Source organism: Numida meleagris, chromosome 6 (assembly GCF_002078875.1).
Source record: "Numida meleagris isolate 19003 breed g44 Domestic line chromosome 6, NumMel1.0, whole genome shotgun sequence".
In the NCBI taxonomy this organism is placed as follows: domain Eukaryota; kingdom Metazoa; phylum Chordata; class Aves; order Galliformes; family Numididae; genus Numida; species Numida meleagris.
The window spans coordinates 22,142,658-22,159,247 of NC_034414.1; the positions used below are offsets into that span (position 1 = coordinate 22,142,658).

Here is a 16,590-nt window from a genome sequence, read left to right on the forward strand (position 1 = left end):
CAGTTCCCCTTGGGAATGGTGTTTGTGTGCTTTTTGTTCCACTCACTTCCTATACAGGCCTTCCTCTGCAAGATGCCTGAGGGATAAGCATGATGTGCTTCTGGAAAAGGTGCGAGGAAGAGCTGACAGCTATGAAAGCAAGGTGGCGGCGCCAGCACTTCACTACCAACTTCGCAAGCCCCAAAGAACTCCGCGCCAGCCCGCCGCGTCGCTGCAGGGGCGCCCTCCCGCCACAGCGGGGCGCTCTCGCAGTGGCAGGGCCGGGCGGCGCCGCTCTTGCGCAGCGGTGGAGGCGTCTGTGCGCATGCGCAGCGGCGGCGCAGGCCTGGGGAGCGGCGGGCGGTGCGCCCGGCGCGGAGGGGCGGCCGGCGGGCTGGCGGCGCGCACCCGAGAGACTGTGGGCGGAGGTGAGTCGGGGCCGGCGGCACGGTCTGCCTCTCCCTGCTCTGCTCCGCCCGCGTCCCCGACTCGCGGATGGGCGAGGAGCAGCGGAGGTGCCGAGGCGGTGTGGTCGGGAGGTGCGGCCCCGCGCAGGGGAAGGGTCTGACCCGAGGGCCGGGCCCGGCGCCGGGGGGCTCCGTCGGGTGACACTAAAGCTTGCTGCAGACGTGTGGTCTTGGCGGTAGTGAGAGCGCTACGACGAGGGTGGAATAACGGGATGAGCAGTCAGAAGCATGTGGAAAGCTTTTGGTTGTGAAGCTCATCGCAGTGGGGGTCGCATAGATGTTACTTTGTACGGTGGGCTTTAACAGCTGCTTCATGGATCGGTTACCCTGTCCTGGCAGCTTTTTGTTAACAACTGCCACATCAGTGTCACCCAGTTTATTATTTAATGCCTTAATGGTACTTCTTTTATTCATGTTGGTTGCCTGCTGTACAGTTGATCATGAAACCTTTCTTGCTCTCAAGGCAAGAAAATGTCCCATCTTTGTCCAGAACATATAATTACATCGTCCTCGTTCTTCTTCAAGAATGAAAACATACCACCTGTGCAGCATGCACCTTGGAGCTACAGATTTTTACTTAATGTGGAAGCTGGAGCCAATGACCCGAGCAGCTTTCTGTGTGCTATGAGTAGCTGATCCTTCAGGCTGCAGCTCATATAGCTGGAACTGTGATTCTGCAAGTAAAAGCTTAGAGAACAATCAACAGTGACAGCAGTCATGTGGCTGTGTTTGTGATACTTTATATTACATCGTATTTATTGCTAAAAAGTGTTATTCAGACTGCAGTGAACTGTTTTTTAAATGCTTTTCTTTGTATGGCTGCAGTTGCAACTCATAGAACGCTTCCTCCCCCCCCACACACACACATATTGTCAAAGACATCAAGTTGTTTCCTTTTTCGTTCTAGATTTTCTTTGTCATTTTTCTGGTCAAACATATGTAACTTGATTTGAAAGTCACTTGGTGTTAGAAACAGTATCCTAATGCCAAGTTCTGCTTGTTACATGGTATCCAGATTGTGTCTCTTCACTCACAGCTAAGCTCAGCACTGTGTTTTCTTTGGTGTTCACTATGTATACGTTGCAGAGTGCCACCTGTGAGGACTCTCAGCTTCAGATGGGCTTCATGCTGTCATTGCCAAGTGGCAGTCACAATGTATGACCACTGGCATCTTATATTCCAGAGGAACATTAGCATCTGAAGAAGCTTTACTGTAAATCTGCTGAGGCAAAGAACTCGTCTTGAATGGGTTAACGGTGTCTCTCTGTGCTGTGATAACTTTGTGTCTCCTCCAGAGCCTTAAACCTCTCTCTTTCTAATTTGTAGAGAGAAGAGATAATTGATTCCATTATGTGTGCGTCAGCTAAATATAACACCCGGGGTCCAGCCCTCATCCCAAGAATGAAAACCAAGCATCGCATTTACTACATCACTCTCTTTTCCATAGTTCTGCTTGGCCTAGTTGCCACAGGAGTGTTCCAGTTCTGGCCTCACTCCATTGAGTCGTCCAGTGACTGGACTGTTGAAAAACGCAGTGTCCATGATGTGCCTGTGGTCAAGCTTCCTGCTGACAGCCCCATTCCTGAGAGGGGAGACCTCAGCTGCCGGATGCACACCTGCTTTGATGTCTATCGATGTGGCTTTAATCCCAAAAACAAAATCAAAGTATACATCTACTCACTGAAAAAGTATGTGGATGAATATGGGACATCAGTGAGCAATACTATTTCCAGGGAATACAATGAGCTGCTGACTGCCATCTCTGACAGTGAATACTACACTGACGACGTCAACAGAGCCTGCCTTTTTGTACCGTCCATCGATGTCCTCAATCAGAACGCACTCCGTATCAAGGAGACTGCTCAGGCTTTGGCACAGCTATCCAGGTACTTGCTGAAACTTCCACACAGGACTCTGCAGAACCAGAGTGGAATAAAATTATGCTGGAGGGGAGGATGCAGTGAGTCAGTGCTAGAGCTAGTCTTGGACAGAGCTTATCATCTGTTTATAGAGAACACCTTTCTAATTGTTGCCTGCGTTTTCTTTTGCTTTAGGTGGGATCGAGGCACAAATCACTTGCTCTTCAATATGCTGCCTGGAGGGCCCCCAGATTATAACACTGCACTGGATGTTCCTAGAGATAGGTATGAGTTTTGTTGTGTTTGAATGCCTAGATCTCTGTTTAAATGCCTTTGGAGAGGCAGCAAGTTCAGAACTGTAGCTGATAGCAGAGGATGTGCTCCTTAGCTTTTACAAAGCTGGAATATGGCTTCGTCAAGAGAGGAACTTAACTACTTGTCTTGTATAGGTCAAGTGTTTGCTCCATACAGAGATCCAACAGTTTATTCCTGTTCTTCATTTTACAGGGGGTGTGATTTGTAGCATTTGTTCATCTTAGCTCTTGAGCTTGCTGTAAGGGGTGGAGAATTTTCAGTTTAGACTTGTACGTTGTGTTACCAAACCTGATGTATTTACAGAATGTCTCATTTGATGCAAAGTAGAAGTCCAAAGATTGCTCCTAACTTCAACATTCTGATTCAAGTCAGAATGTTTATATGGGATATATTAAATCAGATGCTCTACTTGGCAGAACTATGGTGAATTTCATTAACGTTTGTTATCTCAACAGTTACACTGTACTAGTAATTGGACAATTGCTTATAGTTGTTCTGTCTTTTTAAGATATTTGGCAGGAGCTTAAAAGGCTCCTCAGCTTAATTTTCACTTGCAGAACAGTTTACTTTTGGAGGAGAAAAGGAAGTTGTAAGGCAAAGAAAGTTGGAATAGGAGAAACTTCATTAGTTTAGAAGCTGTTACTGAATATGTTTCTACTGGATTAACTTAGCATGTTTAGCTTTGCTGAGTTGGATCCCATGTAACCAGTCCCTCCATTGAAGATCAAGGTTAGCTGCCTTCTGCTGAATGTTTTGTCAACAAAATCTTCCCTGAGATACAGAATTGTAACTAAGAATGTTGAGTGTGGAGTGTATCTTGATTTCTTCACACCAGAGAAGATTTAAAACATTATCCTCCGATGCCAGAAGACACACATTTGGTTTTGGTTTGGTTTTTTTTTGGACATGTTTGAAGAGTATGTTTACTGTCTGTAATCACAACACCAATTGTGAAGTAATTTACTGGTTTTTGCCAGTGTATGAAATATGTTACATGGATGTGGGTTAGCCTGAAGAGGGCAGCCAAGCACTGTTCTTATGTAACCAAACCTGTTAATCTGCTCCTACAAAACTCTTAAGATTTGTATTTCTTAACAAGTTTTCATTTAACAATGCTTGCCCATTGCAGTCCCTGCAGAATGGACTGTTCTTGGGCTGTATGTGTATGCCTCTGTCCATAGAAAAAGCAGATTTATTAACTGAATGTGGGGGGTTTACTACCCAGCACAATTAAAATCAAATTGTGTCAAACATCCATTTACATTTGACCCTAGCTTAGCGTGCAGGAAATGTATTATTTTGGTAGATGTTCTTTCTAAGCGTCTCCCATGCTACCACAGAAAGTCATATCATTAGAATTAAAAAAAAAAAAAAAAAAAATCAACCCTTTTTTTTTTCTGAAACAGCTGTTGCCATAACTTGTTGAACTGACTTGCTCTGCAGCTGCACAGCCACTAGCTCTAATAGAGTAGAGAGGCAATAGCAACGTTTGAGACTTAGAAAAGGTGGAAACACCTTTTTGTAGGCAGCCAGCTGTCAGACTGTACGACGTGTAGCACAGATCCTGGTCACAGGTGCGAAAATAAATGATCTGTGACAAAGTAACTTCTGAGTCCTGGAAGGGGCTGAGTGCTGTCCTATGTGGTTACAGTATGGTTTTGGAGACCTCTGGAGGTCTTACCTCATACCTGAGAGAACAGGAGAACCCAGTGTGCCTTCTTCATTTGAGTATGTGCACAAAGTACAGAATGGGTAGTTAACAAGGCGTGCAGCAGTGTTGCTGGTAGTGTTGTGGGGTGAGAGGCTGCAGGCTGAAATAAAGGTGTTCTGGCAGAGTTTGATGGATTTTGAATGCCAGGTCTGAACTTTACAAATATAGCTCCATAAGGACTAATGGAAATGTGGGATTTTGTGGCTGACTGGTGAAATACACAGGTAGTATTAGTGGACCTTGCTCAGGGAGCGTGGCCCACTTTCTCATACCTAGTTGAGCAGTGATGGATCATGGATATGATAGAATTGTGTTCTGCTGATTTGCTGCAGAATATGAATCCATGTAAAGCAAGACCTTTTGCACAGAAGAGAATTAATTCATGTATTATTTTTACATCTGTAAAAGTCTTTAGCTATCTCACTGGGAGGTTGTTTGTTTATTGAATCTTTAAATCTGATTTCCAGGAGACAGATAAAAGTGCTTTATTCTGTAATTTCAACGATACAAGTCTGCCTTGAGGGTGTGTAGGCTACGTTGCTGATATCAGCTGCTGTAACACATGTAATCTCCTGCCATAAAGCTTAAAAGACAAGCTCTTTATTTGCTAATAAGTGCTATTAAATTTGGTACAGTAGTGTGGATGAAGAGTCTTCTTTTTCTGACCTACTCTGTAGCTGTAGAATTGAACATAGGGATGATGATACCTTTTCTTTCTGCTTCAGCTGATGAATTGGGTTTCAGTGACTTGTGAGATCTGGCAGAAAATTGACGATGTTGGCAGCTGGGCAGAAACACTTAAGAGTGCAGACCAGTTGGGGCACTTCCTGGAGAGCAAGCAGGATCAATATCTGAAAAGTGGTGAAAAGTTGCTCTGGAGCAGGCTCATTGGTTAGTGCTATTTAAAGGTTATTCACCTTGAGCATATTAGGAGTTGATATCTCTCTTCCCTCACTGCACCATACAATGAAAATCTGAGAGGAGTTATTTAACTGGTGTTGGTTCCCTGTGGGTTTATTTAAGTAAATGTCTGTATGACACACACCTGCTTTCTCAAGGCTGATGAGGTGCTGTCATGTTTTCACCGGATCCAATTAAAACAATCTGGTTGTAGTTTCCCAATTAGGGGGTTATAAAAAGAGGAGGTTGTAAAGTGCAAGAGCAGCGATGCCCAAGCCAGTTTTTCTCCTTTCTGGTAGCTGAGTTGATGGATAAGCTCTGGAACGTGCAGCTTCAAGGGTGAGACCTACTCATAATATACACATAATGCATTCATGTCACCAAAAGGGAGGCACCGGAAAGGAATCCCAAATAAGCACTTGGATCATAAATTCTCACTCGCACATACTTGATTTATCATCCTGTTCTCAAGTTGATTTCTGCTTCTACAAATAGTGTCTATAAGTAGTTTGTGTTCTGAGTGAAGAGTAATAAAAGGCAACTTGTTTGAGTTTGTAATTGTCATTGAACTGAAATATGTCTCTAATCCAGAGCCTACGGTTTTCAAAGAGTCTCTTAAATGACATTTATTTCTATTTGCTTGACTACTTGGGTAAAGTCACATTTGTACTAAGATGGTATATTGGAATGCTGAACAACTGTGCTGCAATTTAGAGCAGGAAGTGAAGTATCTTGCGGAACACCTGAAGGGAGTTAGAAGAGGCAGAGCATTCTGATGTTTAACCAGGTTGATGAGTTCTGAGGGGGGAAAAAATAATTATTCTTGGATGATAATTAAGTAAAATCATAATCTGTTGTATAAGTGCAGTAGAAAAACTGCTCTGAACGCTGTACTGAGCATTTATTTCAGTGATAGCTGAAAACTAGTTCGCCTAATGGGTTGTCAGTACCTCATCTGGTCTCATATTGATGTTCTTCTCATGTATCTGTTACTGATGAGACCTGCCTGCTCCAATCTGAACTATGGCAGTGGACAAGCTTGTGATAAGGCTGCTGGATGTAATCATAGCTGCTGCAGTGCATACAGTTCTTCAAGCCCCTTTATGTGGTACCTAGAGTAGTGCTGTATTTGTGTTCTGCTTCTTTGCTTAGAGACAGGTTTCTGCAAATTGCTTTATGTGGTAATTAAGGCAAACTCAGTATCCGTAAGGCAACTTTGAGGATAGCTCACCCTGCTGTTGGTGACAAAGGACTGAAAGTGTAAACAGCTGTTCCAGAAGTCTCACTAGATAAGCTGAATGAGAACATCTTTTGGAAAGAGATGATGTGTTCAGCGTGCCACCAGGTCACTGGGGATGAAATGTAACTGAAAAGCTGTTGGCCTCTAATCGTATGTTCAGAGAAGCTAGATTTGGGATAAGAGATAATAACACACTAGTTTCTTCTGGCACAGTGAATGATGCACTGCTTTCTTCTGTACACACGGTTCTCTTCTGTTTCTTATAGCTCTTTCCCTCTGTGTAATGAAAGGTTCTCCCGTTTAGGAAAGGCCACAGTCAGAGTCATCTCACTGAGGGGTTAAAATATGTCTTAATTTATCCATCCTTAATTATTCCATGCTTTCTAGCTCAGTGTCCCAAGCTGCCTCTACTCTTGGAGACTGGATTCAGAGCACAGTGAGTTCTCACTGTGGTGCCTTCTGCTTATAGCGTTTTTTGTGGTAGGTGAAGGGGAACTTAAAAGTTCGTGGAGTTACTTGGAAAACAAAATACAAACAAATTTTATTTGCCATTGAAGTTCTGAGTTGTTACAAGCAGCCAAAATACTGCGTTTTATCTGGACTTGTACCCAAAGTACAGCTTGTCTAACACTGAGAGCTGTGCTATGCTCTGTGTTAGGGCTGGCATTGAGACATATGTTAACTGATATAAATAATCAGGAATGTATTTCTTTAAATTAAAATGGACTTAGCGCATGTAAGCTTGCAAAAATGTAGGGTGATTGTAATGACAGCAATAGATTCCATTTCCCTATAAGAATGCAAAAATGGTCCTTTCCTCAGTGATTGTATGCCACTGTAAACATTCCGTTGATGACTGTATCCAGTCTGGCAGTAGGCCCAGTTCAGGAAGGCTGAAGCGAATCTAAAAACTGCGTGAAAAATGCCACTGACAGAAGTTGAGGGAAAAACTGTTATCTCAGTAACTGTTATTACTGTTTCGGTAATGACAACCAGTATATCATGCTCTGAGTCTGAATGATTTACATTCTCTTTTTATGGTCTCTTTCTTGTATTTTGCAGAGCTCTGCTAGCTGGTGGAGGCTTCTCCACGTGGACTTACCGGCAAGGCTACGATGTCAGTATTCCTGTGTACAGCCCTTTGTCTGCAGTAGATCTGCCAGAAAGAGGACCAGGGTAAAGCAATTCTGATGAAGCAGCAAAGTATATTGAATATTGTGTATGATATGGATGCTGATAAAATACGAACATATCTGCTAACTTCTTGGCAGGCTGGGACAACCTATTTAAGAGTTGTGCTCATGCATAGCTCATCCTATTAAAATATGTGATGGTTCCAATGCTAGTAGCCTTGGCTAATCTGTCAGGGTGTGGGTTACCTATGAACTGGGTATTTGGGGAGGATGATTCTATCTTCCCACTCCAGAAACTGAAGTGTGGTACGTGATAATCTGTCAGTGTTTCTTGGAGGTCCACTCCAGAAACTGAACTGTGAAACAGGACAGGACAACAGTGTTTCTAGTAGCATTAGATTCAATATATCCAGAATATATTTTCAACTTACAGAAAATAAATAAAAATAGTTGTTAATGTTTGTTTGATCTTAAAGTTTAGGTAAAGCAGGATTGTAATTCAAAGTAATATTAATTCCCTAGTAAACAATCTCTTCAGATAATTTAAGATACTTAAAAGCAAAGTAATGACAATGAGTTACTATAGCAAAGACTAAAGAAGCGTTTCATAAGCCTTTTAATTACACAGCTGAAAACTTCACTGTAGCAGGTTCTTACCTATGTTCTGGTTTAAAAGCTAAGCAGAGTGAGGCAGTGGGGATAGATGACATGCTCTCACTGATGGTAAATATCAAGCTGGGAAACACAGAAGCTTTAGGGTCTTTCTTCTAACAGCATCCTCTAAAGAATATGGCTTTATTAGAGTTGAAAACTTTTATTGAAAGGGTGCTGCTGATAACAGACAAAAAAAAGTTACGTGCTTTGGCTCCAGTTGTTGTCTCTTCTGGTAAGGGCAGTCTACTTGCTATTGCTCTGGGCTGCTCCAAATAAGGGATTACAGTTAGTTACAGGACAAAGCTGTACAGCAGAAGTTTGTTCTACCCACACGCTTTATGCTTCTGCTTATAATGCTCCTGGACCTGGAAGGTATAAGGGCTTCTGGTTGAATCCCAACTGATTCTTCACCTATCTCAAGTACTATTACGGCTCAGCACGTATTTCTGTCTGGAAAGCATGAACATGATCATAAGCTTCAGCATGTGTTGCAAAGAGATGCAGTCACACTGGTCATGTCCACATAGTCAACTAAATGCTGTGCCGGTCCATTTTTGATAGGAGATTTGTCTTCTCAAAGGCACCCACCTTTTTGTGAAGAACAGACTGTAGTCTCCAGAGTACCATCTAGCGGCCAGTTAGCGTTACTAATTGAAACGTGCTCACAGGTTTCTTTGCTTTACGCGGGAAGGCTGTGACAAGGGAGCAAAGCTCAAGTTCAAACTTAATTGGGATAAATGATCACATTCCATTACACTAAAGTGTTATGCCTGCTAGCTGCAACGTACTTTCTTTTGTGACAAGATTTGATCACTAGATTTGGAAGTAATAGGATGATGATAGTTTAAAGGCAAAATTTGATTTTAAACATCCAAACAATCCTGCACAATTTTTAGCTGGTCAAAAACATCCATTATCACTAGTGTGTGGTGGTATTTCCTTTTTTAAAGGCAAATCCTATTTTTTGTTCCTCTTACAGAGCTGAACTGAGAGTTTTTTATTTACTGTCCTTTTTAGTTGGATAGTATAGAATATTTTAAATCCAACTCTGCAAGAAATATCTGTTCTGTAAAGCTGTTGGTAGCAAGATGGTAGCAGCTGGAGGCTTAGGAATGGGAATGGCTTTAAAAAAATTCTATGCAAGTCTTATCCGTTAATTGGATCCACTGAAGTGACCAGCAGGAAAATAAGTAAAAGAGGTGAGAAGAGCAGCAGGAAAGGTCTGACTTTATAAAGTGTGTGTTTGTGTGTGTTTTCGAAGCTGTAAATTAAAAATAGTATCATGTGGAGCAGAATTGGAATCCTAAGTGCAGGCCTCCTATTTCCTGCGTTATTTTGGCTGTGTGAGGGCAGGCTCTCACTGCGTGTTCCCTTGAATGGGAAGCAGTGGAGTAGTTTGTCTTAACCAATCTACTTTAAAAAGTCAAACTAAATGAGTATGACATTTATATGGCGTACTACGTTCCAGCATTAACAAAACTCATTTTTTAAAGTGTGAGCTTCTAATCTGAGACTGTTCCTGTGTGTTTTACTTCCAGTTCTAATTAAAGCATTGAAATAATTCAGTGTTGAAGCACATCTTTAATATTTGTGGTTTTGAGACGTGGTAGGACTTAAGAGTGAACAGGATAATGAGCCTTCCACTTTGTCCTGGAAGCATTGCCTTTCTGTTGCTCTACAGAGATGGAACTGAATCACAGTTAATGGGATGAGCTTGTCCTGTTGTTACTGTCATTATATCAAGACCGAACATACACAAGATAACTGAGTTTGACATTTCAGCATCTTTTCTTTTTTTCCAATTAAAACTGATAAAAAGTAATATGGGAGGAGAAAGCAGAAGCAGCATTCAGTGTCCTACCTACTTTGTAATAGTGCACAGATACCGAGCCTCATTAGCAAGCTGTTTTAGTATGTAGACAAATAATGTTAATTTCAGTTTATAAAAGAGGTTATAATGCAAGTGCCTATTCTCACAAGCACTTTTTCCAAGTATAATTTTATTTGATGTTGTAAATAATGCTAAGCCACTTAATATCAAAAATTTAATTATATTCCATCCTTGCCTGCATTGTCTGAAGATACGATCTTGGCACTACGTCCGCATTTAGCAGAATGAGATTAACTTCTCCAGAGTGGAAGGAAATGTGTTGCAGAGCATCTTGGAAGTAAACTTGCAGTGCTGTCAAGTAAATTTGCTGTTTTCTTTCAGTCCCCGCAGGTATTTCATTCTGTCATCTCAAATGTCTCTGCACCCAGAATACCGGTCTGAGCTGGAAGCTCTTCAGGCTGAGAATGGGGAATCAGTGTTGCTCCTTGACAAATGTACAAATTTGTCAGATGGGGTCCCCGCTGTTCGCAAACGCTGTCACAACAATCAAATCTTTGATTATCCTCAGGTGCTTCAGGTAAGGCTGTCTCTTCTGCGGATTTCTCTTCCCCTTGGTGACTGTCTTAGCTGTGGAGCTGTTCCTATTTAGCACTGATAGGGAACTTCATTTTATTTCATTTAATGTTTTGAAAATGCACAGTTCATTACATTAGCTTGGATATTATATCCCAACTTTATTCTGATTTTTCAGAGAACAGAGAACTGTGTACTTAAACTCACATAGAGGCTGCACTGCAGTCTGAAAATGCTGCTTATGTGTAACAACTTAATGGGGTTGGTCATGGTGGTTGTGGTAGCACATGGCAACGTGATGTAAACTTAAAAAAGGCTATGGAAATACCACCAAATCCAGCTGCAATGAGAGGTGAAAATTTTGAAGGTCAGACAAAATTGATTGCTTTAAAACTAGGGAAGAACTTTAGAATCTACACCTCCATAATAACTGGTAAGGTGACCTTCAGTAGGCATGAGTTTGAAATTGATTTCTAGCTTATGATAGTTCAGGCCTTGTTAGATGGAGCTTGGAAAAGAGGCCTGCTTTGTTAGTTGTAGGACAGATTAAAATGAACTTTGCGGAGCTTATGTATAGATATATTTTTTGGGAAAAAGGAGGACTGCTACATTTAAAGAGAGTTCACCAGGTTGTATTTTTTGTGTGCAACTTAGTAGTTAAACCCCACAAAATGCTCTCTGTAGGCACAACGGACTGAGCTGGAGGACTTGTCAGCATGCAACTATGAAAACATCTAGGTGAAATGTGTTTGATGGCCTCAACCCAACTTCCAGAGACCTTTTGATGTGTCAGTGAAGATAAAACTAGATAGCATTCTCAGACCCCTGGGTCTCTTGGCAGTTCACTAACAGAGAGGTACTTTGGCATGCGGTGTAGTGAAGTGAGTTATACCATAGGCCACTGTGCTCTGTCTGTGGCCACCAGCACATAATTTGTCTTTGAACTTCAACAAATGATGATAAAATAACAAACAGGCTGAAGAAAGGCAAAGTTTCCACCCCTCCTGTTTTGTTTTGAAGGAAATATGTTTAAAATTCCTTGGGGAGGAGGGGGAGAGGGAGCAACCGGTCACCATGAGTCCTAAACTTGCAGTCAGAAGGGGGGGGGAAATCTCTTTGCTTTATTTCTTTAAATACTGACTGGATTGCTCAAGGATAGCAAGTCAGAGGATCTGTATCTATATCTTGCTATGTATTGTTTTATATCTCTGAAGAGAGCTGGCACATGCCGAGATTGTTAAAATACTTTCCTTAGCAGAGCCCTGCATCTCCCTTTGGAATGTCTGGCTGATAACAGTGGTGATGTGAGGAGATGTATTTATAGTAACCTTTGTCTAGACAGGAAAAATGGTTATCTGGGCAGATGAGCATGTGTGTCCACATCTGGGCTTTTTTTCTTCCCCACCCCCTTCTCCCAGATCTTACTAGGATTTCTTCCACCTGTTTCTCTGTGATCTAGCAAGTGAATGGTTAAAATGTGTGTTTGTTCTCCTTGCTCCTTCCATTTCCCCCACCCTTTTTTTCCTTCTGTTCCTGTCTGGGAGTGGGGGAAGGAGGAAGCCTGAGGACTGATCCCTGTTCATCCCTTCCAGCACTGCCTTTACAGATTTCCTACTAGCTGGGCTCTTGGGCTTCTGGATTGCTAATGCTTCCTGTCTGCAGTCTTCTTTTGGACAAGATTCTCAGACTTTTCAGTGCTCTACAAATACAAGCACAAGTCTCACAATTGCACTAGGAAACAAGCAAAGATCCAGCAAACCCTGTTGTATTTCCTAGTTCCATTCTGATGTTTTGCTACCCTGCTATGCCTCCTGGCTCCTTTTCCTCAGGCCACAGGATGTTAGCTGGAAAGATGTTTTCTTATCTGTGCAAGCCCCTGTATCAACTTTGTAATTTCTCTTTCTTAGACTTGGGAATAATACTGGCTTGGAGATTTTCTTTGTAGAGCTAAACTCTACAAGTATGGTTTTTTTTTTTTTTTGTCATCTTGAATCTGTAGCAGGGTTCCTCAGTGACACTGAAGTGAACTAAGGACCCTATCCACAGGATGACTGCAGCATAGCCAAGAAATCTTCTCTGCTGGAGTTTAAACTCATGGCTTTTCATCTTGTGTGCTGTGGGCATGAATAAACTTATAATATTCCTTTTTGTGGAATCTTTTTGTATCCTTGAAGCTCCCTTTAGCCGTCTTCCTCCTGTTCTTACCCCTTTGAATTATGTAGTCTTGATAGAGTCTTGTAGGTCACGCTCTTGAGATAAGTAATCATACTTCTTTTTTCCTGGAAGTGCATTGCCTAAAACTGAATTCACTGCTCTGTCTGGGGTCCTGCAATACTGAACAGAGTGAGAGATTACTGCTGTTTTCTTAGGCTGTGCTTCTTTCTTCATTCTATTACGACCTCTGGGTGGAGTGGTTTTATTTTTCCAGTAGCAAAACATTGTTGTTGCACATGAATATCCTTTCTTTTCCTATTCTTTTGTATAAAATATCCTTTTCTGCAAAATGCAAAACATAGACCACTATTTCATGCTCTATACTTGTGCTGTTGGTTTTTACCTAAATGTTGAAGGCTATATATAATCAGTATTTTCAGTCTTTTTTTCCATGTAGTGTCAAACTCTAATCTTGTTATTCATTATGCTTCCCAATATTCCAAAAAATGTTAGGCATCATCACATATAGTAAGTTGTGTGGTCTTAATTTTGCTTCTCCCTTAACCAAGAGACATGTTGTATGTTGCAACTAGGAGAAATTTTTTTGAACTCTTCTGATTAATCGTTTTGTTTTTACCTGTGAGCCACTGCTAGCTCCTTTTTATATAGAGTTCTAGAACTATAACTGAGTACAAAGCCTCTAACAGCTTTATCAAGCTCATCATTTTTTTATTTCCTTATGAAAATATTATCATGCCAAGTGCCTTTTAAAATTGAACTATGAAATCTGTTGTGTATCTGTTATCCATAGAGCAGAATTGCCTTATAGTGGAAAGAAGTTGATTTGGCATCATACATTTTGTACTTGATAAGTTCACACTGGTTGCTGCTCATCTTGTTATGCCAACTTCAAAACTGTTATTTTTCCACCTGAATTTTCTCAACTGTAGTTCTGAAGTTAGAACTCTAAAGTAAAGCATAGAATAATCTCATTAACTGATTTCTCACCTCTGAGCCACTAGTAGATAAAGTTGAATTTGCTGGTAACTCAGAATACATTAGTAGTGCAGGGCAAGCCTGTTTTTGTGTTTTGTTTTTTTTCTCCACAAGTAAAAGGGCATATACGTTCATACCTAGTACAACTCTAACATCGTTCTTTTTTTTCCTCATCATTGTGTTGGGTACCATTTGTTGACAGGAAGCTACATTCTGTGTTGTTCTACGTGGAGCCCGCCTTGGACAGGCTGTGCTAAGTGATGTTCTTCAAGCTGGCTGTGTCCCAGTCATTATTGCTGACTCCTACATTCTACCTTTCTCTGAGGTTCTGGACTGGAAGAGGTCTGTACCTTAACTATTGCGCATCCAATTCACACCTAAGAGACATCCGTTGCATTCAGTGTTTTCAGTGAAACCACTGTGATAAGTCAAGTGTACTGGTGGTTATAGTGAACAAAATACTGAATAAGACAGATACGGTCCTGGCCCCTGATGTATTTATGCATCAAAAACAGGAGAGGAAAACAAAGGAGGCAGAATTGATAGAGCTTTTTGTTCAACCTGTAGCCAATGATGTCTTTTCTAAGCCAGACTTGCTTTATTATCTTAAGCTTGCATTCAGTGATGACTGATCTGCATTTAGACTCTTAAGGAAAGTTAAGTGCCAAAAAATGGCATCATCTGAATGCTAAATTTATTACATTGTATCATGATTCTTAAGTTCACCTGAGACTGAAAAGTATAGTTATTTTGAAGCTGAGTATACTGTGTTAAGAGTTTAGATTTCGTTTTTTGGTATACGCACAGTGTTCAGCTACATGATCTTAGGATAATAACTACGAAATTGCTAGTTTGTATGCGTAGCTCTGTATATGCTGTAATTGGTCACTCCTAAAGATCTAAGGTGTCAGCAAGTCAGTGGCAGTCCAGGGATGGGATTTCAGGAATTCTGTGTCTCTGTCCCTTCCGTATTTACTAGATTGACTTGCGGATCAGTCCACAGACTACTGCGGTGTTATCTGTGGGCAGGCTGACTGTGGTCACGAAGGAGTTGCTACAGAATAATAAATTACACTAGGAGAATACTGCTTATTTCTACTGATATCTTCTGAGCACGTCATATTAGATGTAGGACAAGGTTCTGGGTTAGAAGAGCTGTTTTTCTCATCTTACTGTTTGTTTTTCTGGTTGTTTGCTTGTAGGGCCTCTATTGTCATCCCTGAAGAAAAAATGCCTGAAATGTACAGTATTCTGCAAAGTGTTCCCCAACGACAGATTGAAGAGATGCAAAGACAGGTAAAATAATGAACTGTATTTAAATTATCCTTTATTTGTAATTAATATGGGTTTATGTCTGCATTATTGTGAAATTTGTTGGAAAACTGAAGCACTGATTGTTCTCTCATGTTAATATTTTGATTATTCTACCTTCTTTCTTTATGCTAAACATATGCATTCACCATTATTTTTCAGTATTTTATCTTTACGCTTCACTGATGCAGCTAAATCTGTTAAACAGCAGCTGTTGAGCGGTACTACATTATCCTTTAGGTCAGGAAGTTAAGAATACTGCATATGATTGCAATTGCAGAAGAACACTTGAGTAGGCAGACTCCAGCTACTCAGATTGGAATTTCTCCAACCTACTATTTTAATTTACATGCAATTGTGAAATATATTATAGGATTCTCAGTATCCACAGTGATCAAAGCTTCCCCATCCTGGGTTGCAGCAGATCTGAAATGTGAAACTGATGTTTTGACAACCTGGTTTTTCATATAAAAATCTTTGCAGTGAGTGGAGAATACAGGTTCCTACCAATCTAGTCAAACTGAACTTTCTCAACTTCTTTCTTGTGTCCACTCTGCTTTCCTAATACACACTGGGCTGGAAACTTTGCCTGAAGGCAGACTTAGCGCCTACTCTCATTTAGTAATGTGATTTTGATATTTGATATTTGTTTCTTCTACATAGTAACTAAATTGTCTGGAAGAAAATCATAGCCTCATAGAATGGTCTGGATTGAAAAGGACTTCAAAGATCATCTAGTTTCGAGCCCCCTGCCTTGGGCAGGGTTGCCAGCCACTAGACCAGGCTGCCTAGAGCCACATCCAGCCTGGCCTTGAATGCCTCCAAGCATGGGGTATCTACAACCTCTCTGGGCAACCTGTTCCAGAGCGTCACCACCCTCTGTGTGAAAAACTTCCACTTTGAGACAAGTAGACTCAAATGCTTGAGTCTACCTGTGTTCCAGGAGAAGCTTTGTCTTGTAGATAAATTTTAATTCTCGAAAATGTGAGAGAAGCATCAAGTGAAAAATGTTTAAAATACTTTAACTAAATTGATGATTCCTGAGAGAAGGAGATTTGACTTATTTTGTGATTTGATGAGCAGAGATCATAAATTGTCCAAACTTGTAATTGAAGTCTGTGTGGTTGGAGTCAAAAGAAACTATTTCACTCTAGCTGATGCCGATTCCTGTTTGTGACTGTCAAAACTTTGCTATTATGGACACAGTCATTGTCAGTTCCTTTGCTTTGTTGTCAAGTTGCATTTTGAGCTGAGTTCAATCACGTTCCTTTGATGGCTGGACTATATGGATTACATTCTGGGGACAGAGATGAATAAAGCAAGATGTTAGCATATATTGTAAACTTATAAGTAGAATTTTTAATCCTCGTCACCTTATTGTACTAAACATCTGTCATCATGTGGTAGGGGGATACTGGTTTTCTGATGAGGAACTCAGACAAAGAATAAGTATGTGCTGGGTATGTT

At 41.1% G+C, this 16,590-nt stretch overlaps 1 protein-coding gene across 1 annotated transcript in view; it reads left to right on the top strand.

The window, feature by feature from the left end:
* Positions 290-16,590, top strand: part of EXT2 (exostosin glycosyltransferase 2) — a 77,225-nt gene continuing 60,924 nt past the window's right edge. The window contains exons 1-7 of the mRNA XM_021402264.1: positions 290-407; positions 1,773-2,332; positions 2,501-2,590; positions 7,534-7,647; positions 10,471-10,666; positions 14,015-14,154; positions 15,015-15,108. Of these exons, the coding sequence (XP_021257939.1) occupies positions 1,797-2,332; positions 2,501-2,590; positions 7,534-7,647; positions 10,471-10,666; positions 14,015-14,154; positions 15,015-15,108 (1,170 nt within the window). The 5' untranslated portion in view covers positions 290-407; positions 1,773-1,796. The remainder of the gene's footprint in view (positions 408-1,772; positions 2,333-2,500; positions 2,591-7,533; positions 7,648-10,470; positions 10,667-14,014; positions 14,155-15,014; positions 15,109-16,590) is intronic.